Source organism: Chlamydotis macqueenii, chromosome 12 (genome assembly GCF_036417535.1).
Source record: "Chlamydotis macqueenii isolate bChlMac1 chromosome 12, bChlMac1.mat, whole genome shotgun sequence".
Taxonomy (NCBI): Eukaryota; Metazoa; Chordata; class Aves; order Otidiformes; family Otididae; genus Chlamydotis; species Chlamydotis macqueenii.
The window spans coordinates 18,948,477-18,971,159 of NC_141567.1; the positions used below are offsets into that span (position 1 = coordinate 18,948,477).

At 40.9% G+C, this 22,683-nt stretch overlaps 1 protein-coding gene across 1 annotated transcript in view; it reads right to left on the reverse strand.

Annotated features, from left to right (window-relative positions):
* Positions 1-22,683, reverse strand: part of TLN2 (talin 2) — a 184,594-nt gene that overhangs the window by 21,459 nt on the left and 140,452 nt on the right. Inside the window, exons 43-52 of the mRNA XM_086756871.1 lie at positions 22,349-22,450; positions 20,867-20,986; positions 17,862-18,008; positions 16,210-16,376; positions 14,618-14,801; positions 13,401-13,526; positions 11,772-11,888; positions 9,594-9,779; positions 4,440-4,547; positions 1,160-1,265 (exon numbers count right to left, since the gene is read on the reverse strand). Coding sequence (XP_086612997.1) covers positions 1,160-1,265; positions 4,440-4,547; positions 9,594-9,779; positions 11,772-11,888; positions 13,401-13,526; positions 14,618-14,801; positions 16,210-16,376; positions 17,862-18,008; positions 20,867-20,986; positions 22,349-22,450 — 1,363 coding nt within the window. The remainder of the gene's footprint in view (positions 1-1,159; positions 1,266-4,439; positions 4,548-9,593; positions 9,780-11,771; positions 11,889-13,400; positions 13,527-14,617; positions 14,802-16,209; positions 16,377-17,861; positions 18,009-20,866; positions 20,987-22,348; positions 22,451-22,683) is intronic.

Genomic DNA, 22,683 nt, shown 5'->3' on the forward strand with positions numbered 1-22,683 from the left:
CCTGAGCAGGGAAAAAGCATAATGGAGATCACTGTTATATGAAACAGAGTAACTGTATTTAGACATAGAGGAAAAAAACCCCCTAACATAAGAAAATAATAAGGAATTCCCATATATGAAAAGTGTTTATTCAGGATTCTTTTCCAAGGAATGTGTAATGACAAAAGTAGGAAATAACTGAGGAAAACCTGCAGTGTATACTACACAGAAAATCAGAAAAATTAGTGCAGTGTTCTCTGGCCTGGCTTAGGAAAGAATGATTGAATCAATATGAATTTACTACAAGCCTTTGTTAGGGGGGCAGAATTATAAAAAGTCATTACAATACTTTACTAAAAATATTATACTGTAACATTCTATTACCTGTGAATCATCTAGAATGCTCATAGGCCTTTCTGATGGCTGAAGATTTCTTTAGACTACAGTTCCCAGTAAATCTGGTAGTAGATGTGCTTCAGCAGTAGAGATCTAACATTTAATAATACCACCCCTTAATATGGATTAATCTCACTTAAAATGTAGAATCTTAGAACTGTTGTCCTACGACTTCACATGCATCACTGGATAAAAATTTTACTAAAGGACTTCAGCGTCTGAGAAAAATACCACTCATCTGTCATAAGAACAGTGAACTTCCACTAAGCAATGGAATTGATTGTTTATTTGAATGCTGAATTTATGTTTGTCCAAAAGTTGTTCCATTCTAAGAATTCAAGAAATCATCCAGACCACAATTTTATGAAGTCTCCTTGTTGCATTAACATATTTTGTGAGGGCAGGACGCAGACAGAGGACTGTAAGCACTACAGACGTAAAACGGACAGCATTGCTAGAGGCTGAGCGTTAATTCAGTAAGATGATGGTATCCCCTTTTATCTGAAGTTGGAAAGCAACTATCAGTGCAGAACTTATTTTGACTGAACAAACATGAGTGTAAGGAAAGGAATCAGCCATCCAATTACAATTCAGCCACCAGTTCAAGAGGAGGGATATTGTACTGTTTTCTGCTACTTGGTAGTACCAAGACACCTAGAACATACTAAAAAGGTCTTTGTTAGTTTTTGGTTTGTATTTTTTTTTTTTAAAACTATAAAAATTACAAATCATAATCTCTGGAGTAAAAAGCACCCTGTGCTGGTAGCCAGGCTGCCCAACTCACCTTTCATTGCTTCTGCTGACTGGATGAGCTCCGTAACAGCACCAGCAACCCGCTTGGAGAAAGAGGCCAACTGATGCTTCAGTTCTGGAGTTGGTTTTTGAAGGATCTAGAGAAAAAGATAAAATGTAATAATGCATATCAGTAAGGATTCCAAAGAAAGCTGGAACATTCCCAAGGGACACTAGGTGAAAGTTTTATTTTATACAGCAATCGGCTCAGAGAGAACTTGAGTCCAGTGAGCGAAGTACAGTCGTCAATGAATCGCTAGGAGCAAAGACCTACACTGCAATGTCTGATGCATTCTAGGAAAGTGGCACTGCCTGGCATTTCTTCAGGAACTGACAATACTGTCTGGAAGTGCTCAGTTCTAAAACTAGGACAGAACTCTCCAAAGCAGAGGTGCATGTGTGAGCATGTGGGAGGGATATGCAGCTCCATTCTCAGATATTATAGTCATACTTATGCAGCAGGCTTAGTCTTTCTAAACTGCTGGAGAGCAGCTGGTTTTCTAGTATCAAACAGGTTGGTCACTATTTCTAAGAAATAGAATTATAGAGTTCTGCAAGCTAGCGCTAGTTGTCTGTTCTGGAAAAATTCAGCAGTGGGGAACACAATGGAAATGCCAACCCTGGGCAAGACTCTTAAAGGGAAGGGAAAGACAGACACATTTGAACTCAATTTGCATCAAGTATTAAACTGTGCTTCTTCAAATGGAAATCAGCAGACAATCAGACAGTGAAGTTGAATTCTTCCCCTGAACAGGAACAAGATTTGCATTTTTAACTACCATATTGTAAGGAGACAAAAAAGATTAAGTTCTGGAAATTCATCTATACTCAAAAACTACGTCTGAGAGTGACAGATAGAGAGATTTAAGAGCAAAACAAGAGGTTGAGTCTCCCAAGTCATGTTCAGGTGTGCATTTTCTTAATGTTTTTAAAAACTCCCCCACAAAGCAGCTCTGAAAGCTAGGTGCACATTGAAAATACATTTTACCTTTTTGTAAGTGTCTTTCCAACTTTGCAGTCAATTGCCTACCCCCTTACTTTGACAGAATAAACCACACTGAATTGTTTCCTTAACTTTGCCTGGTGAGAACTCTGCCACATGAGGAATTTACCTCTCTGGAACTGTCATGTCAGGGAATGGGTGGACTGGTCTCCTGCTTCCAAAGGATACTCTTTAGTCAAGTAGTTTCCATAGTAAAGAAAAGTACATGAGTCTTTGATAGCTAAACAATCTGCAATGCTAACAAAATGTACCAACACGGTGATAACCAAGGTTTATACACTGCATAATCCCTCAGCATGGTAGAAATTAAGCATTGAATACCTCAAGGGTTATCTTCCCACACAGCAAAAAATTTCCAAAAATACACAAATGTAGTCAGGACTACAGCAAAGAATGACATTTTCTGCTCCAGCAACTGCGACACTAGTGCTACCTATGTATGACAGCGGTGGCAATATAAGAATTAAACAAATTGATGCAAATTTTAAAACTAGGTGGTTTACAAACTGCATTGTTTTAAAGTCAATTTAGAACTCACAGCAGATTCTCATCCCTGCAGCGTTATGTACAGGCATGGCATGAGAACAATAAGAAAAGCTTCAGCCTTCCCCTCAACTCAGCATGCATCAATACTGACTGAGATACGTAGGAGGGCAGGTCAGTCTTTAACCTTGCTAAGAATACAACTTACAAGCGGTTTTATATGAATTTGTGCATGCCTAACAGCTTTAGCTAGTGTGCTCCCGCGCCCTACCCTCACCTAGCTGATTAGAGGAATATTCCTTCGAGCAGTTTTGTGCCACTTGCTCAATGCAACTTCTGCACAAGTAACTGCACTGCCTTAAGAAATCTTAGATATTGCATCTGACAACTCTTGCACCTAAAAAGTACCATCTTCAAAAAAATATGGCTGCTGAAGGCATCCTTGCCTTGAGACACCCCTGCAATCATCCCTAGCCTGACTACCAAGGGCATGACTGAACTTACTAACAATTGCCACATGGACTAATTAGAGAGTTCTAATCTGAGATGATCTGCATTTCTGGAGGTTGTAAATCAAATGAGACTGCAGACCTGGGGTTCTAAACTACCAGAGTAACAGGCATCAGGAAGGAACAGGATTTTCTGATGCTGCAATCATCTTGCTATCTGAGCGAAACAAATCTGAGCTAGGATGTTAAGTTAGCAAGATTGTGTAGGGCAGGAGAACAGCTCAGGTAACTATAGAAGAAGCAAACAAGTCACTTGGATTACACCTAGACTGCATCTCTGCCACAGCTCCCGACAGTTAGAACTCAGGGGAAAGAGGGCAAAAGTTCCTAGAGCAAAAAGTCTGTCACTTACTTGGTTCAATGCTTCTCTGAAAGTGATTTTTTTTTTTCCCATCTACTTTCCAGATTCTGTTTATGTTTATGGAGCACAGCATTGGTGTATTATGTGTGTATGTGATAGTTCTAGAGAGACTTCAGCAAAGAGATGGCAGACTTCAAGATGAAGTTGCCATTCCACATATCTTTTTTTCCATGCGGGCATTATGCTCTTCAATTGTGGTTGTAATCTGAGTCACAGTCAGTTTTCTAAGGCAGCAAACATTGAGGAGGGGGTGGACTTTTATCGTGGCTTTGGGGCCCTGATAGCAAACCAGCTTAAGCTAAGAAAGGCCTGTTCCGCCTCACTGGAAGAACAAACCTTTCTTACCTTAAGTCTCTTTAATTCAGCAGAGAGAGAAAAATAAAATGAGCAAAAATTGACTCAGGTCTTTGATCTGTTCTGGCATGTGGTTTGAAACAAGTACTATGACTGAGTTTGGGAGACCAAATATGAAAAATTCCCCAAAGTACTTCTAAACTAAAAATGAATCACACATCTAATGCTAAATTACTTACTGCTATGCAGCTCTAGGAATTACAAGTTCCATCTTTCTTGAACTATTTTCCCTGCTAGTGTCAAGCATAACTGTGACTGTACTTCTAGGTTACGTATATTTCAACAAGTTGATGTAAATTATTAGACACGCTGTATTCTCAGCAGTAAAGTTGACTTGGATTTGCTAATCTGCTGTGTGTGGCTGCAAACTTCAGCTTCAGAGACTTTAATATCATAGAGTCATAGAATGGTGTGGGTTGGAAGGGACCTTAAAGACCATCTCGTTCCAACTCCCCTGCTATGGGCAGGGACACCTTCCACCAGACCAGAAGCCACTACAGAAAAAGGTCAGAGAAATTATTCTCCTTGGAAGGGACCCAGTATGTGCATGCAGACTGCTTACCAGGAGAACATGTTCCAGGAGTTCCAGGTATCCCAGAGTACATTCTGTTCCAAAGCGCAGGGCTCTCTCTCGAACTTCTTCGCTCACATCTGGGTGGTATGATGCTTGCTGAGGAGGCAAAACAACGTTAGTACCCCAAAACTGCTCCCGCAAGAGGAGGTCAACATTGAGAAGTTAGGGGAAAGAGAAGGAAAGATTTTTCATAACGAGCAAATGACATCGGAGATGAAGGCCAGCTGATTCTGTTGTAAAGGTGTAAGCAAACTGTGCTTAAAGAGCAGCAGAGCTCCAGTTCTGAGAACGGCACTGGGAACACTTTTCCTTTTATCAGCACATCCTCATGTCTGGGTATGCATCTGCAGTCTTTCTTAGTGTCCTTCCTTAGCTATTGTCAGCAGTAGTACTAGTTCTTTCTGCCAGCTGAGAACATTAGAGAAAGCCCTGAAGAACCATTTGAAAATACAGGAGGATTGGATTTATCGCTTCCTCTAATGAAAACAGATCACTTGGAAAATATTTTGGAGCTGGAACAGGCTCTTGAGTTGCACATAGACTGTTCTACAGTGCAAGGGTTATGCTATCGTGGCTCTTGGTTTTTACTAATACCAACAAAAATAAAAATTGTAAGTTTGGTTTTGCTACTCACATATGACTGTTTACATCTTACAGGCTAAACCCAGTTTTTTATTGTAAGTCTGTGTGGCCTGCCATCAACAAATGGAAGCAGAAATGGCCACCTGCTTTAGAGATCAAAGCACTGCGCTGGCCCTGGAAGACTTTGGGCCAGAGGTCAACATGGGTGTCTCATTTTTCCTGCTCCATTCTGCAAAACAAAGGGAATAATTTGTTCCTTATAGAAAGCCTTGCAAATGGCAGATGAAAAGTGCTCTGGAAGTGCCAGGATATCGTTATTCTACATGAGAGAGACAAAAAGCCAACCAACCAGCCCAATCACCTACCCAAAACAAGCGTTAGCTGCTTTTTGCTATTGTAACACATTGTAAGTAAAGGCTAATTAATGGCTTTAGCCTGACACAGGGCTTTCGCACAGCAATAGGCAGTGCTGGAGCCATCTGTTTAAACATAGAGAAGCAGAAGCAGTCAGTTCTTTGACTTCTTAAGGACTTCCACTAAGTATAATGCCTGACAGAGGCCTGACTAATTAACTAAGTTGTTTTTAATAAAATGTGAAAACTGCAGCCTCTTCAACTCTTGTGTTTTCTCAAATAAACTTCCAGGGAACTTCTGTACTTAACAGAGGTGCTAGTTGTTGACAAGTGAGACTTCCTAAAAATCTTCAAAATTAGCATTTCCCCTCACAGAACATCTCCTTCCAGGCCTGCAGCCTCACCTCTTCCATTGGGACGGGGGATCATCTCACTGCTCACTGAAATTTTGAGCCCTGCCTGTACCCCCACTATACCCAGTAAGCACTGTGGCCAGGCGGGCCTGGCGCTGGTCTACGGGCTCCCTCTGCCGGGACCTTCCAGACCAGCAGAGCACAAACCCGGCTCCCATTAACCACCTGCATCTCTTCATCTGGGCAACAACCAACCTGAAGGGAAAGGAGATGGGAGCAAACATGATGGGATTTTCCCCATCTTCAGCATACTTCAAACAAGTTCCAGAGACCCAAAACATCCAGAACAGCTTATTTTTTGTTTTCAAATAGGGCAGAAGGATCCCCCAGTGTTTCATATGAACACATAGTAGGCACCCTAATACGCCTCTCCTGCACTAAAATATTATTGTTGCACATGCAATTAGAGCAAACGTCTCTAGGAAAGAAAAATAAACTTCCTTTTATGCTTTGCATACATAAATAAGACTGATATCAGAACATTTTGGGAGCATTTTTAAGGATCACTGCGTCTTAAAACAAACCATATACTTCACAGCAGACATTAAAGAGGTGATAAAGTCATTTTAAGAAGACATTTTTGTAACTCAGAAACATCGCAAAAGAAATCTCACTACACCAGTTAGGACTCGCAACAGAAACATTTACTTTTCCAGGCTTGCACAGAAAGCCTGTCGAAGCATCTCAAACTTAAACACGCGTCCAAAGAACCAGAATACACATTTATTTCCTTGTGCCAAGGCCTCTCTTCACTATCAGCCCTCATCATCTCTTCACAGGCTTTCAAAACAGTAAGGCAGAAGCAGTACTTGACTCCAGTCCTACGACTTCCAGCCTCTCAGCACTGATGAATAACTTGGGGTGGTAAAAGGTACTGATAGCCAGAGTCAAAAAATCAGTGCTGTTTGAAGGAACCTTGAGAATTCACATAGTCCAACCTCCTGCCTAAAGCCAGGTCAAATTAAATTCAGACCAGATCACTCAGGTCTTTTAAAACCTCCAAAGAGGGAGATTTCATATCCTCTTCAGGCCCCTTCCCACAGCTTTATTATGCCCATGGTGGAATCACAGTGGAAGATGCTACGTTTCAATTTTTGACCATTCTGTTTCATTCCCCTCCCATACATCTCAAGTAAACAGCCTGACACAGCCTCCTCTCAGCAACCTCCTGGTAGGTTTTAGAGGGCTGCTCTGAGGTCCCCCCAGGCCGTCTCATTCCAGGCTGAACAGGCTCCTCAGCATCTCACAGCACCTCTGCTCCAGCCCCACCAGTCTGGGTGAGCTCTGCTCAGCTGGCTCCACTTTAATCGGTGCCTTTCTTCTTCTGAGGAGCCCAAAACTGGACACAGTATTCTAGATGTGGTCTAATGAGTGTTGAGGAAAGGTGAATAACTGCTTCCCTCAATCTACTGGCTATGTAACGATCTAAGTTGTTAGTCATTTCAATTATTTTCTATGCTTTCGACAGACCTTTCGCACCTGTCTCTTTTCCCACAGCAATCATTAAAAATAGTGATATTGTGCACAAGTTACTTACTGCATTACATTATTTATATACAAATAGGTAATAAAGACAAAAATTGTTTTATCTTAGGGCCTGCTCTCACCATCAGTAAATGTAATTACAGTGTTTCCACTGACTTTAATGAGAGTTGTCTTGGTTCATTAGATCCCGCAGTAATCAACCTCACTGTCTTTTGAAATGGCATCTACTCATAAGCATAAAATTAGTAACGAGCATTGTAAATTCACATCTAGCAGAAGCAGCACAAGCATATATCTGCTAAGAAGTCAAACCCCTTATACTGCTTGCCTTAGGCAGCTGGCAATGAAATAGAACTTAAATTTAAATTCATGACACCAGGGAAGTCAGAGCTATGCTCTATACAATTCTACCATAGATCACGTACACGCACGTTTATCTTTGCACAAAGAGCATAAAAATCTGATTATCTGTCAGTGCTTATTGCACAGACTAGCTTAATCACACAGGAAACTCCTCCTGTCCAGTATCACAAAACCCAAGTTGCACTGCATTGCACAGCTTTTATGGTATAGTGTGGCTAAAACTGCTGGTTCCTATCCTAAAATTCAAGGAATACGGCTTATCATGGAAATGTAATGTACAGTAATCGATTTGTAGAAATTAATGACATATGATTTTTAAGTCTCTGAGCAAAATTTGTAGAAACAGGATGTTCTAAATAAAGTCTGGTATAAACTGTTTATATAAAAGCTTGGTTAAATGACATGACGATTTTGTCATACATTTCAGTGCATAAAATACCTGGAGGCTTTTATTCCTGTTTGCCCGATAACCGCTCTTGATTTTAGGAAAGCTAGACAAGATGAAACTAGGTCTTCAGCCTTTGCCTTTACTAGTCTGAACTGCACCATACCAAGTTTGCTATTATGTTTGAACGTCCCTTACTAATTTAGATGACTGCAGTCTAATTCATAGAAGAATCAATTTTCTGAGAAAGAGTCCTTGTCAGTGTATCATCACAGGTAAGTAAACTGATTCCCAGCCACCTTCCTTCTGTAGATTGCTTTCTTTGCGAAGGTAATTTCCTGGGACATCAAGAATGCTTTTCCAGCATCCCAGACCTCCATTGTTCAGTTTGCAGCAAGTTTCATCCTGCTGGTCGCTAGCAGTGCGTGAACTCCATTGTACCTCGGACTTATTAGGCTACAGCAGTTCTCCTGTAAGCAGCACAGTTGTTTAATTTTCCCATGCAAATTAGAGCTGCTTTGTTTTGTTGGCCTTCTGAGTTTATAAAGTGGAGAGAACAGAATCAAAACTTGAAGCATGCAAAGTGGTGAAGAACTGTCAGACACTAAAAACCCTGTCAGAAAACGAAGTCAAAATTAAAAGTTTCATTCCATGGTTTTGTATAAATCCTGTTCTAGTTGTAGTAGAACTTGCACTTTCTTATGAGGATCATATTAAAAATAAAATTAAACCTTCTGCCTGGGTTAGCAGTATTATGCTAAAAATTAATCTGGGACTGATGTAGGCAGTTAGGATTTGACCAAATACTGAAAATCAGACACCTCACAGAAAGCACCATTATTTTTACTGCCATCTTCCATACATGTAAAAGTAAATAAATATAATTTACAGGCACTTTTGTGTTACTACTGAAGACCAAAAGAAATAAAGTCCTTATAATCCTGTTTTCTAAATCTGTGACTAGATCTTTTTTATCATTAGAACAAAGCAAAATGACTTAATAGCCCTTTTTATGACACATAACCTTCCCCTCAGTTTTGAAAGTTGTCTAGCTCAAGCAAGCGTGGAAAACAGGGTAACAATAAAGGCAAAACCTATTTTTGAAAACCACAGAAGACATTGAGCAAGCTGACAGGCTAGTTATGGGGCAGAGGACTACTAAAAATAAACTCAAGTGATTCCTTTCACTGTTCCTAGAAATACTGAAATCATATTTGTAACCATAGGATTATGTGTATATTCTACTACTTGCACAGATTGTTTGTCTTCCAGTTTAACAGGAGACTGAAAACTAGGAAATTTCAGGTCAAATAAAACTTCTCATTTTCACAAGAAGCAAACAGCCAATATTAGTGCTGGGTTTTTTTTTTTTTTTTATGCACAGCACAGAAAATCCCTTCCGAGAGACATGTTCCCTTAAAATTATCATAATCATTAACTTTCTCATCTGAAAAGTAGAGCATTAATACAAAGAAACTGAACAGAAACTGCAACATTTAAGGGATTTAGAGGCGCGCACACACAGAAAAAGTCAGTCTTAGGCAAGGAATTGAATCTTTACCTTACAAGCTGTTAGCATGTCAGCTACTGCTTTGCGGCTCAGATTTGCTGTAGCGATCACATCCTCCTGTCTGCATGAGTTCCCAGCTGCAACAGCTTTGGCAGTTGCCATGGTGATTCCTTTCGTCATCCGGATTGATTCTTCAGGTGATGATGTCTTTTCTGGAACCTCACTTGACTGAAACACCTAAAAGTGAAAGCAGAAGGAAAGCCTGATACCATTCAAGTCAAAGCAGAACAACCATGAGAAAAAGACAGCAACTGGAATCAGCCCTCGAACAGCAGGAAATTAGAAACATATTCAGAGTACTTGACTATCAGTCTTGCTTGTCATGAGCCTGGTCCTGATAAGCCTGCTCACCTAAAGGCAGCAGACAGAAAGAATAAGCTGAGGGAAGCATACAAAAAAAGGTTAACTCATTCATCTCATCTGCCATTTAACTACCTGGACGATAGATTGTTACTGACAGCTGTTCAGACTGTTACAGGATCAAAATAATTACTATTCCTTTAATTATATTCTTTTTTCCATCCTGACTGCTGCTTAGGCTGGTCAACTCACATGAGGAGATCCTTCCCCTGCAAAGGCTGGGCCCTGCCAAGCCCTGGTTGATAGCACAGTGCAGGACAGACTGAGAACATCACTAAAATATTCAAATATCTCTTTAAATAGTGGAGGCAGAGCATTGTCTCTTACGCTATACTTAGTCTCCCTTAGAAACCTAAAGATATAATTTTGCAGTGTGAATCGTGTGAAAATAGTTCAAATTAACTGACAGTACACACTACTCTCATGAATATGTGACTACTCTGTGGTAAGATGTAGGTAGTAAGAGCTGGGTAACCTTTCTTGTTATCCTATATTTCCTTTTCCCAAGCTTTAGTCTGTATTTGCTTGCCATTCTTTGGCTGTGCAGGGGCAATTTGGAGTGCACAATTCATCAGGAGAGGTTTCTTGACTACACACAGTGCAACCTAAGCAGGCTAGTGGTTACAGAATGCAAATATCTGGACAAAAACAAGCCTTGTCTATCTCATGCTCCCAGTTAATCAGGTTTTCACTTTCTCTCTTCAGAAACGGAAGCCATGTTAAAAAATAAAGTCTAGTTAAGCATGTGAAGGACAGCCCTCAACATTGCTCAGATGCAGTCGCTGGAGTTCCAAGTCAACCTTGGCGCATTTTCTTGAACATACACATGCCATCCTCGGTTCCTTTCAACCCTCTTCTGGTACTCCACTTGTCTCCCCATGGAAGAGATGGCAACACCACCACCACAGACCCATTCCATAGCAATGTCGACAAAAGGAAAATGACGACGAGGAACATTTCAAAGAGATACCAACCAGACTGAGAAAGCAGATGTGATAATGCACAATCCTTCAATGACAGATGTGGACAGGTTTTAGATCAGAGTTACGGGAAGGAATGTAACTTAGCCAGGCCTTCAACGAGGATCACTGACAGTAACATGCACTAGATACTGTACAGTTCCTGATCAGGTACTGAATCCTACAGATTTACCACTACAGACACTGTATGAATTCCCAACAACTATATACAGATATTTAAAAAAAAATTAAAATAAACAAGAGTTATTTCTTCATTACAAAAGCATTGCTCACACAATGAGAAATAAATGGCTTATGGAGAGCACTTGACAAAGCAAAACTGTGCCAGTGCACATGCTATTGTTAATTCCTGCTCTGACAGAATATCAGAGAGCAGGCTGTGTCACGGGCAGTATCATTTCATAATAAAGGAAAAATAAAAACAAGATTAAACTGCAGGTGCAAGACAGCTATGATGCTGAGAAGACATAACCGAAGCCAGGATCAAAAAAGTGAACAGCATTAGGCTCAGAGAAGAATATTTGTAGTGAAAGCTTAATGTCTAAGAACAAAGCAGCAGTTGCTTCTAGATTTGTATGTGACAGCAGCATCTCCAATCTCGAAGTGGAGACTGGTAACACTTGAAAGTAGATAGGCTGGAGTGGCATTGTAATTGTGTTTTCAGAGATGATCTGCAACAGGTAGAGAATCAAACTGCATCCAACGCACTGCAAGGCAGCAAAGCACAGCTTGAGGAGGAGTGCCTGGGCAGACTGGTTTGAGTGCAAGAGCATACTTTCAGAAACTGCCACAAATATGGCAGATCAGGACAACCTATTTTGTTCTGTACCGTGAGTTCCTGTTTGATGTACTCAATGGTGGCCTCAAGAGCTCTTGTCCCTCGGGTAGCTTCATCTTCTACCGCTTTAACAGTCTTCAAAAGCGATGTGACATTTGTTACCATCACCTGAAAGAGAGAGAGGTGAAGACAAAAACACATGATTCCTTCCTTACATTCTTCAGAGACAGCAAGGTATGAAGCAAAGCAAATCAAGCTAAGTAGCACTGTTACTTCTAATACGGCCTGAGGCCTCACGAACTGTACTTGTTAGGGGAATAAATACCAGCTTTCCTGCTGGCCAGTTTCTGAAGCTCCCTGTAAGTGCCAGGAATGTAGCACAACTCACTGCAGAGTGGTACCATCTTAAGTGTGAGTGTTCTGGCAAAAATTTTACAAAAAAAAAAATTGAAAATTCAGAACATTTCCAGGGTAGGTCTCTTATTCAGATTGATTTTGGTAGTGTCTTTTCTTCCCACACATCTTACAGTGCAAGCTGAAAGAGATACGAATAGAGACATTTCTTTTTAAAATTTACCCAGTACATTCTCCGCAATCGGATAAAATCCCAGGTAAGCAGGCAGCCAAACACCAGCCTCAAGCCCAAATGCAGAGACAGAATCAGTGTTACTGTTCCTGTTACAAACCCAATAGTCCTGATGCAGAATAACCTAATCGTCACTGTAATAACATCACCTTTCCTACACTCAAGTGTGTTGAGATACAAATTATAGCTGTAATGAAAAAAAAGAAGAGACAGAAAGGCCAGCTTCTTGACAATTCCAATTTAAAACACAGAGAGCTCTTAACAGCAGGAAGAGCTAAGAAGCCACTTTTCTGGACTAGATGGGTCATTTTCAAGTAGTGCCTCAACAGCATCATGTGCTCTGAAAGGAAGAAAGGCACAAGTCTTACAGGGAAGCAACAGACGTGAGCGTGAGAACAGCTTCCAGCCAAGCAAGAAGCTACCACGGTGCTCTCATAACGTGAAAGCAGAAGTAGTATCACCTAAATCTTCAGATCTGGAAATAGTCTGTAGACATGAAGCCACTCTTTGTGAGGCAAATGTCATAATACATCTCAGGTGCATGGAAAGTAAAGCGCAAAGATGCCACAGGTATAGCGTAATCTGCGAGTTTTGAGCTTTGATACATACCTATGTACTTCCTGGAAAGATGTAGGAGAGAGGGGTCAGAAATGTCCTACTGTATTGGAGGGTTGGTATTCCCCTCCCTCCCTCCCTCCCCCCTCAAGCTGCAAGGTCTAAATAAGGAGACCACATGTTTACCCTGAGCATGTGTCATTATTCAGAACGTAGCATTCAGGTTAAATTTCAGTCTATAACATTATTAAAGGAGAATCTGCCCTCTGATTCAGGCTTGCAAAAGAAATGTTTCTCTTCAGAAAGATTACAGTTCTTTCATCAAAAACACAAAAGTCATCTGACAACCTACAAAAACTGATAGCTTCATAGAAACTCAATATTATCTTCTTATTTTTCTGTATCGTCCCAGGATGATAATGAAAAAAAGAAAGAAAAGAGATTTCAGGCAATGAGAAATTGCAGAAATCCAAGCTTTGCCTGTCTATCCAGTGTGACTGCACAGATACTTTGAAATAAAACGAAGAGTAAGGTTTTACCTTGGCAGCACCTTTCAGCTGGTACATGGATGGATCATCCGCTGGTTTGCTGGCAGCTCCTTTGGTAGCACCAATGAGATCAGAAAGGGCCTTTGCAACATCCTTGATCGCATTGATCAGGACAACCTATAGGAATGTGAAATAGCCGTGAGCCTCAGGCAAGGAATGGTAGCCCGGGTGATGGCGTGAATTTTTGAATACAGCTAAAAACAATCTACTACTCATTCACAAATAGTATCACCCTCCCTCCTCCCCAGTAAAAGATCTAACAATATGGAGCAGGAAAAACTGTGTTGGCAGCTCCAGGATTTCATACAACCAGTCAGAATCTATGTTGGAGATATGACAAACCTACAATTTCAAATTGGCAATACAAAATTGCTCCAAATAAATAATTACTTGTGCACAATAGCTTTTATTTTAACTACTGTATTCTCAACTTCTACAGAGAAAAACAAGTGATAAACATTTTGCAAATGTTACTAGTTTATGGAAGTCCTCTGTTAAAAAAAAAGAAAAGGAAAAAAAAAAAAAAAGAGGAAAAAAGTGCTTCCAGCAGTATTTTCCTAGAGAGGAACATCTCAGAAGTCTACTCCATCACACAGGTCAAGAAACACAGAATACACATCCCTTTCAGAGCAAACGAGCAGGCTTTTTCAAACTCATCTGGTACCACAACAGGCACATCTGCAATATGCTTGCCAACCTCCCTTTCACCAAGATCCAAACAAACAATGGAAGAAATATTTGAGATAATCTACCATGAAGGCTGAAGTTACTGAGTTAAATGAAAAACAACTGAGGTACAGCTGGAGACTGGCAGGAGCTTGTCAGCCTACACCAGTAACACACAGTGCACAGCCCAGTTGTAAGCTGGATAAGCAGCTTTGAAATCATGCAAGCTCTTTGGAACACAAATGGGATGAGTCAGGGGTCCAATCACAACTTAGTAAAAATGAGACAAATACTTTGCCAAAAACATCCCAGCTGGAACACACCCATGAAGTAAAAGCAAAAGTGTAATACAAAGGCCTGTCTAGTTCCACTCAGTGCTTTAAGCTGGACCGACAACAGTGATGTCCGAGTAAACCCAGAAAAGTCCCAGAAGAGATGAACCCTACTGTGTTGCTTAAAAGCAGAAGTCCCACAATGTCTTATCAATTGAAAACTGTCTCCAGTCTCTTTAAATGTATCAGAAGAATCTTAAAACATCTCACCTGGGTTTCAGGGTCATCAGATCCCAAGCTAGCCGCTCCCAATTTTACTACCTCAGCAAGCTGAGTGATGGTGTTAGCTGATGACTGAGCTGCTTGGGCCAGTTTCTCCTGACTTGAGGCAGCACCAGAAACCAATAATTTTGTATCTTCAACTAAAGCTTTTGCTGTTTTCAGGATGTTTTCCCTGTAGGAAAAAAAAAAAAAAAAAAAAAAAAAAAGAGGATGCAGGGAAGGAAGTGGAAAAGGAGAAGAGGAAAAACACATGTTTTTCAATGTTGCAGTGACTAACAGCTACATAGAAGAGCTGATGTAAGTCATCACGCCAGTGCCCACTCATCACTCATGATAATATACCACAGGCCACACTGCCAGTTAAAAGAGACAACTATTAAAACAGTAGCATTATATTTTGGGCCAGATACAAGGCAGTTTATTAAAATGACCTGTCTTGACAAGAAATGAGGTAGGGCAGTAGCAGAAGAGAACTGCATTTTAACACTGGTAGAAAACCTGGTCATGCTGTGAGAAAAGTAACAGCTGTCAAACCTCTGTCTTAATCAGCATCTTGTAATAAAACTAAAATAATTATTTGTGAGGAAGGCAGTATCAAGAACGGCAAAAGGAACAAAGAATGTGAGCTAGTCAGGGTTCTGCCCCACCATATACATGTTCTGACACATCAGGACAACAAATCCAAAGCAACATTTGGGTGAAAGAAGAAACCGTTTGAGCATGCACTTCACAAGCAAATGAAGTTGAACTGAGAACTAGAACAATACTCATGTAAAATGTCAGCCTGGAAATGAATGACACCTGTATGAAAATCCCTGACTTTCAGTCTGCAGAATGGCAGCACCTTACACACCACTGCATCTTTCCTCTTGAGCAACTGGCAAGGCGGGGAATAAACGCTGGCCACACAGTGGTCGCATCGGCCAAGTAGGCTGTGAAGCAGTAAGTCAGTGTCTTGGCTGTGAAGCCCTGGGTTTTACTACAAAGGCAGTAACAGTCAGATCCTGCAAATGCTGTGGGAGTATTTTGTTGCAGATGCTACTCGAAGGGAAAATGGGCTTATGTCCGCCAGAGAGGAAAATGCGTGGTGTAGCTGTGCTGTTTCTATCACTGCTGTCCACAACAGCACAAACCATAAGCATGATTTAGCAAGACAAACAGCCAGACAGTCAAGAATAGCTGTTGGAAAAAACCATACAGAAGATTCCTCTTCAGTGTCATGGACAGCTAAATTTCTCTACTGGAATAACAGCACATGGTAATCTATGCAATGAGACTGCTTAAATCTAAACAAAAAAAAAGCCAAAATAGCACTACAGTTGCAGTCTTCTGTTGGAAGTTCTCTCAGCAGATGTTCCCAGCTTTTAAAAATTCTTTCCTCACAGAAATAACCCAAGTGAGGTTTGTTGTCTTCTATCAATATCCCAATTTTCCTATTTCCCTTCTCACTCCACTGCCTCATTCAATTTCATTCATGGGAATCTAGAAAGGTAAAAATTTATATCCACATGCCAGTTGCTTCTACCAGCTCCACTGTTACCCTGTGCACGCACTCTTCCATCTTTTTCAGTTACACTGACCTGTGGTCTGCAAAGGACTCGTTGTTCTCGGCATTGAGGGTTCCAGCAGTAGCAAACATGATAGTGGTGTCTAGATCTGCGATTATCCCGGACACAGCGCTAGCTGCAGTAATACAGGCTTGCGTGCCTTTGTTTCCTGCTTGAAGGGCAGATAAAACTAAGGAGACCTGGAAAGAACATAAAGCAATAAGGTGGTCATCAAAAGAAAGCCTCATTATGGGATGGTGAGTTAAGTGAGCTCTTAAATGTGACTGGAATCAACAATGGAAATTCATTCCGCAGTGTCTTCTATAAACCTCTTCTTCCCCTTTCCCTTATTTGCTCTCTTTGTGTCCTAGTAATTGTGATGACTAAAGATTGTCTCAAATTAAAGGGGACTTCAGCTAGGAAGGCCACTTCTCAGACAGGAAGAAGCGATCTGTTCCTCATAGGATGAAGCACATCCGTTAAAACTCCCTTGAGACACAGCAGAGGTAATGTAGTGAACTCCTGCCACGACAAATGTCAGAGCCAAGGGCTACTGCTTTTTCCCTGACACGTGCAAATAAACACCAGCCCCGAGCACCCCAGAGTCACATACAGTACACTACACTGATACAAACTTTAACATCAGAGAAATACGAAGTATAGACTCTCTGAATCTAGATACTAAATATTACTATAGTTACAGAAAATTATAAAAAGACAGTGTATGGCTTTATAGCTAGCAACATTGTTGATGACTAAAAGAGGTAGAGATCTCAATTTCATCTAATTAACATCGTACTTCTAAAGCTCCACAGCTGAGATGCTGTTCTCATGCCATACTATGGTCCTAAATTCAGCTTTTGCAAGAAAGGACGCATCTGGGGATATGTGAACTGACTTCTAATTGTGCAGTTCTTCCCGAGGCTCTGTTCAGATTCAAAGCTGTCCCTGAACAGGTTGTCCCTGTGACTCATTATTACCCTCCTTTTCAGCTTTAACTCTTCTTACAAGATACTGTCTACCTCTGCCTAAATTTGGAATTGCTGATACTCCTGGGGCATGACACCATGGAAAATTTGTACAGATGAGAGCACACTAACACAGGCTACATAAATGACGTGTAGTGAAATCTAAAAGTAACTGACTCTCAAGGTTCGTGCCCAAGAAAAGGAGAGAGAAATCGTCAAAAAGGTTCAAAGCTGAGCTACCCAGGACCTGTTTTGGATGTTTCCAAAGAGCAAGAAAGTCCAAGACAGTTTGAAGATGCAGTTCTAAGTGCGTTAGCTTGATCCAGTCTTAAAAAGGGCAGATGTCACTACATCAAATCACGTGTTATCGTCCAACCCCATCTCAGTAACTGTGGCCAGCCACGTATTTCCAAGGGAGTGCCTCATAAGGGACAAGTGCCATCTCACATCTTAGGGATTAGTTCTGGAGCAGTCTCCCTCTGGTATGAGGCTGCAGTTTTATTACGAGACATGAGCAAAGGCTGATCATAAGCTAATCTAGCACATGAACTGCACTGAACACTTGAAAGAAAAGTGAGAACTTAGTGTAATTCAGCCAATATTGTACTGGAATGGGCAGTTAAAAAAAAATCTTAAAGCCAAACAATTAGACTGGTTTTACTCCCTGGGGATGCTCGGTAGAAAAACACTGTGGCGCAACACAGATGGATGTCCTACCTTCTCCGTGACTGCACGAGCACATTCTATCAACTCCCTTTTGGTGTAGCTGTCTGTAGGGCAAATCTGGAGAGCTCCAGCTTTTTGCACAAGAAAGATACAGCCGTGGCCAAGTTCTTGCACTCGAGTCTTGATCTGGAATCCTATCTAGATGGCAAAGGAGGCACAAGGAAAAAGGAAGCAAGAGCAAAGTGAATAAATGAATGTCATGCTGGTACATTGCGTCAACACAAATGGAAACGCGATCACTCTGGTGAATCTTTATTACTAATACTCCACCCATCGCTATGCTCTCTGCAGAGATCAGAAAAAAAAGAACAGATGTAATACCATCTACTCATGTAGCACAACCCTATAAAAGGCTTACTGATAAAACAGAAGCACGAGTGAACTGGGCCCCAGGGAAGAGAAGGCTTAAGGCGTGTACCCAAGTCAGGCATACGTAATTCAAACATACACATCTTCACCACACTACTCCATCTCCCAAAGCTGTCCCATCAGCGTGAGCTGTATTCAAGGTATATGCGATGGGTAAAAAGTACACATTTACTCTACACGGCTGAAACTGGCTCAAAAAGTCTGTGACTGTTTGGTTTTGAATCTCACACAGTGTCTCTGCTCTACAGAACTGATCACATAGACGCAGAGCACTGAAATGTGGAAAATCCTGTCCTCACCACTTCTGATTTATTAATAATCCTACAGCATAAGCTGCACGGTCCCTGTTTAGAAACACGTGATAGTTTTAGTACCTGCATGTACTTAGGCATATAGGTGTGCACTGGGATTAACAGTAGGAAGCAGGAATCACAGCCATTAGTATTATAAATGGAATTACTTCAACTTCAGGCAGAAAGTAACGTGCAGAAATGGTAATTCAATTTAACAATATCAAGCCGAATGCAAGCCGTTGCTTTTCATGTAGCTATGGAGCATGAAACACTCAAGTAGTCTATCAGTGGTGGATTGTAATTACAAAGTCAAAACTCTTTCAAGGTCTTTTATCTAGATCATCTGATACATCTGTGATGGGGAGATACTGTCTTACCACATCTCAACAAAGTTTGTCTATGCTCCATAACCAGAGGCAAGCAATAATAATAAGAAAAAAGATACTTGTGTTCCTACTGGTTGCATGCATCTCACTTTCAGGACAGGAACTTATAGAATCATAGAATGGTTTGGGTTGGAAGGGACCTTCAAAGGTCATCCAGTCCAACCCCCTGCAAGGAGCAGGGACATCTCCAACCAGATCAGGTTGCTCAGAGCCCCGTCCAACCTGGCCTGGAACGTTTCCAGGGATGGGGCATCCACCAGCTTTCTGGGCAACCTGTTCCAGTGTTCTATAACTCACATTGTAAAAAATTTTTTCCTAATTTCCAATCTAAATCTACCCCCCACTATTTTAAAACCATTACTCCTTGTCCTATCGCAACAGGCCCTACTAAACAGCCTCTCCCCATCTTTCCTGTAGGCCCCCTTGAGGTACTGGAAGACCGCTATCAGGTCTCCCCGGAGCCTCCTCTTCTGCAGGCTGAACAGCCCCAACTCTTTCAGCCTGTCCTCATAGGAAAGGTGCTCCAGCCCTCTGATCATCTTCGTGGCCCTCCTCTGGACCTTCTCCAACTGGTCCATGTCCTTCCCGTGTTGGGGGCTCCAGAACCGGACACAGTACTCCAGGTGGGGTCTTGCAATCGCTTACAGGCAAGATAAAAAAGGCATATATATATATATATATTTGTAATTCATCAAAACATATGAGATCAAAGGAATGCTGTAGAGTAAATAATTAAGAGTTTTTTTGTATTTGCAAGTTGTCTGTAAGCGAAAGCCCCAAGTAATTTAGGAGGTTCTGTCCTGGTTTACGGAATTGTCTGCTATAATCACAACCTCTTTCTGAAGCTTCACTGAGGTTTTGGCAAAAGTTTTCAGTTCTTTGATTGAGTAACGCTTATTACAAGGCTTGTAGCATAAAAAGCCACACTTATGAAGTAAGATGTTGTCTTTTGCATAGTTCCTAACTGTTGTTCAAAATCTGGTGATTCATAGCACTCCTAGAAAACTTGTTCCATCAACAATTTACACAGAGAGCAATAGGAGGGCTGAAGAGAAACAGAAGGTAAACCTGTTTGAAGCTCTGAATGTTCCCTTAAAACATTTTGTAGTAAACGCTAATTCCTGTTGTTATACACCTGTGCACAAGCCGTGAGTAAAACAGAGGTGTGCTACCAGAAGATACGTGCTCTGTAGTACTGTATGCAGCTCCGCCCCAATCTGTGAAGGCACGCAGAATAGACAGCGTATTTGGAGAACGGAAAGGTCAATATCAAAGATCAAAATAGATATCTCTCCACAAACTAAGATTTCACAGCATTTTGAAAAGACACACAATTTCTCTATGCTTGTTGGTTCCTTTCCATCCAATGAAAATAAACTCGGTACAGTTTTTGTCTGGCTGCAGATAGTTTGTGTCTTAAAGTCTGTTTTTATCCAAAATAGTAGATCGTAAAAGACACAAATGCGTACAGCCAAAGTACGTCTATAATACTGACTTGGTTCACGTCATGGTTTCAATCAAGCGATAGTAGGCCAAATGAAATTCTTCTGGGAGCAGATGTGGTGTCCCGTCCCACATTTTAAATGTTAGTGGGCCAGAGGCAGCACATCCGTTTGGGTATCAGAGCATACATAGTACAGACAGTGCTTGCATATAAGAGCTGCTACCAAATCTAATGCAGTGGAAATGTGTTCACCGCATTCATTTTAGAATAATCACAAAGACATTTGAAATAAAACACATTACCCAACAGTTCAAAACCTGTTATCTGTCTGATTATACACAGGCTGTATCGCATTTCACAATGGCTGCAAGCGTCTCGCTGCAACCGAGCGAGGTGAATACCCCTCGTCACTTTGCTCTGTATTTACTGTATTCCCTACAGTAAAAGAATACTCATGTGGATGCCACCGTGTACAGAGATTAAAGAGGTCTAAAAACTGCAGACCTCCTCTGGTTCTGCTGTAGCTGCAGCCATTCGGCCCTGGAGAGCCAAATGCCCATAGTCATTGGTCATTTGTGATGCAAGTCCTCCCAGCTCTTCCGGGTTAGTAACCGACTTAGTCATCTGAAAAAAGAACACAGGCAAGAGAAAAAAAAAAAAATGACAGGCATGAGAATAATTTGTTAATACACTCCAGTTTAGAAGCACACTCATTTATTTAGCCACACTGATGAAACGGGGTAAACTGCTTGCCATGTACGGGACCTGTCCTCCAGGAAGAATTCCTTGAGGAAACTCAAGCAAACATGCTTATTAGAGTCACAGTAACCAGGCACCCGCAGAACATACGGAGTATTCAAAGGGCAGCACTTAGAGCTGGTAATTCACTCTTTGACACAGCGAGGCTACGGGCCAGGTACACAGTTACTCGGACCGGGCAGGGAAGCGGGTTTTGTGTGTCGCAGGCAATATGTTTTGTCAAAGGTGAGCTAGCCTACAGCAGTCTCAGCTGGCATAGCACTGGAGCATAAAAATGGAAAAAAACTGAGGACCTATGCAAAACGTGCCTCAGATACGGTAAGAGGACCAAGAAGAAATAGGTAGGACTACACAGGAGGCCTCGGTAGAACGTCAGTATAAATAACTGAATCCTCTTTAGAAAAAGCCTACCTTTTAACAGAGATATTTCTTCTGTCTCAAATTTATGTTAGTAAAGGCCACAGAATTCCATGCTTGGGGCAAAACTAGTTTTAGACAAATTTATACTTTTGCCAATAAGCTGCAATATCGTAGATAGTAAAATCAACCCGTCTTAACTGCAACATCTATCAGTTTTATAAAAAATCCTGTCTGTAGCATACATAAATAGTCCCCTTGCCTCTCTTAAAAACAAACAAGCAATGGAAGCAATCTTCAAAAGGCAAACAAGTTACAGTAAGCATTATTGTGAAACATGAGTTAATAAAATCTCGATTCAACAAGTGACTTATCTTTTGTGAAACCCAGGTGACTCACAGAAATGCAAGAAAAGAACAGTTTTAGATGTTGATCTGCATTCATTCATAAGTATTACAGGGGTCTGAAAATATTGACATTTCACAGGCTAAATAGAACAATAGGTGTGAAAGGGTAATCTGAAGTCATCAATAAACGTGAGGTGGTATTTCAGTGATAATTAAATAGGCTGATGAAAATGCGTGTAAAATATTTTCTTTCTCAGAGAAAAGGAGCCAAATAAAAAGTTCTTGTGCAGAAGAACCACAGGACAACCCAGCACTCCTCATGTAGAGGGCCATGCTGTAGAACATGCCACTAAGATCCAAGAGTTAAATTGACAAAATAATCACTTCCTTTGCTCCATTACCCTTACAGAAATAAGGTTTTTGAAAATTAGCATTATAAAAAGTTTCACAACACTGTGCAAATCATTCCATGTTCCTTACGTATGCAGGAGAGTTTGTACTTAGTTCTAGCCAAATATCTTACCATTTCCTGTGCAGTTACAGCAATAGCTTTAGAATATTTCACCACAGTGGTCTGATAATCAACAAATGTTCCTTTGGGATCTGGAGGCGTACCTTCATCCAGCTGCAAGAAAGATGGAAAAACAAGGCAAAAATAATAAGGTCATAACAAATAGCATAGTTTACATGTAATACTGAATTTGTAGTTTATTTTAATTTTTATAAACTCCTTGCTCAAATATACAAGTGAAGACAGTTCCACCAGGATGTATGGAGAAGCTCAGAAAATACTTTAGCCCATGTTACGAGCATGGAAGATGCAAAGAATTTACACTACAGAGTTTTTGAACGCAAGAT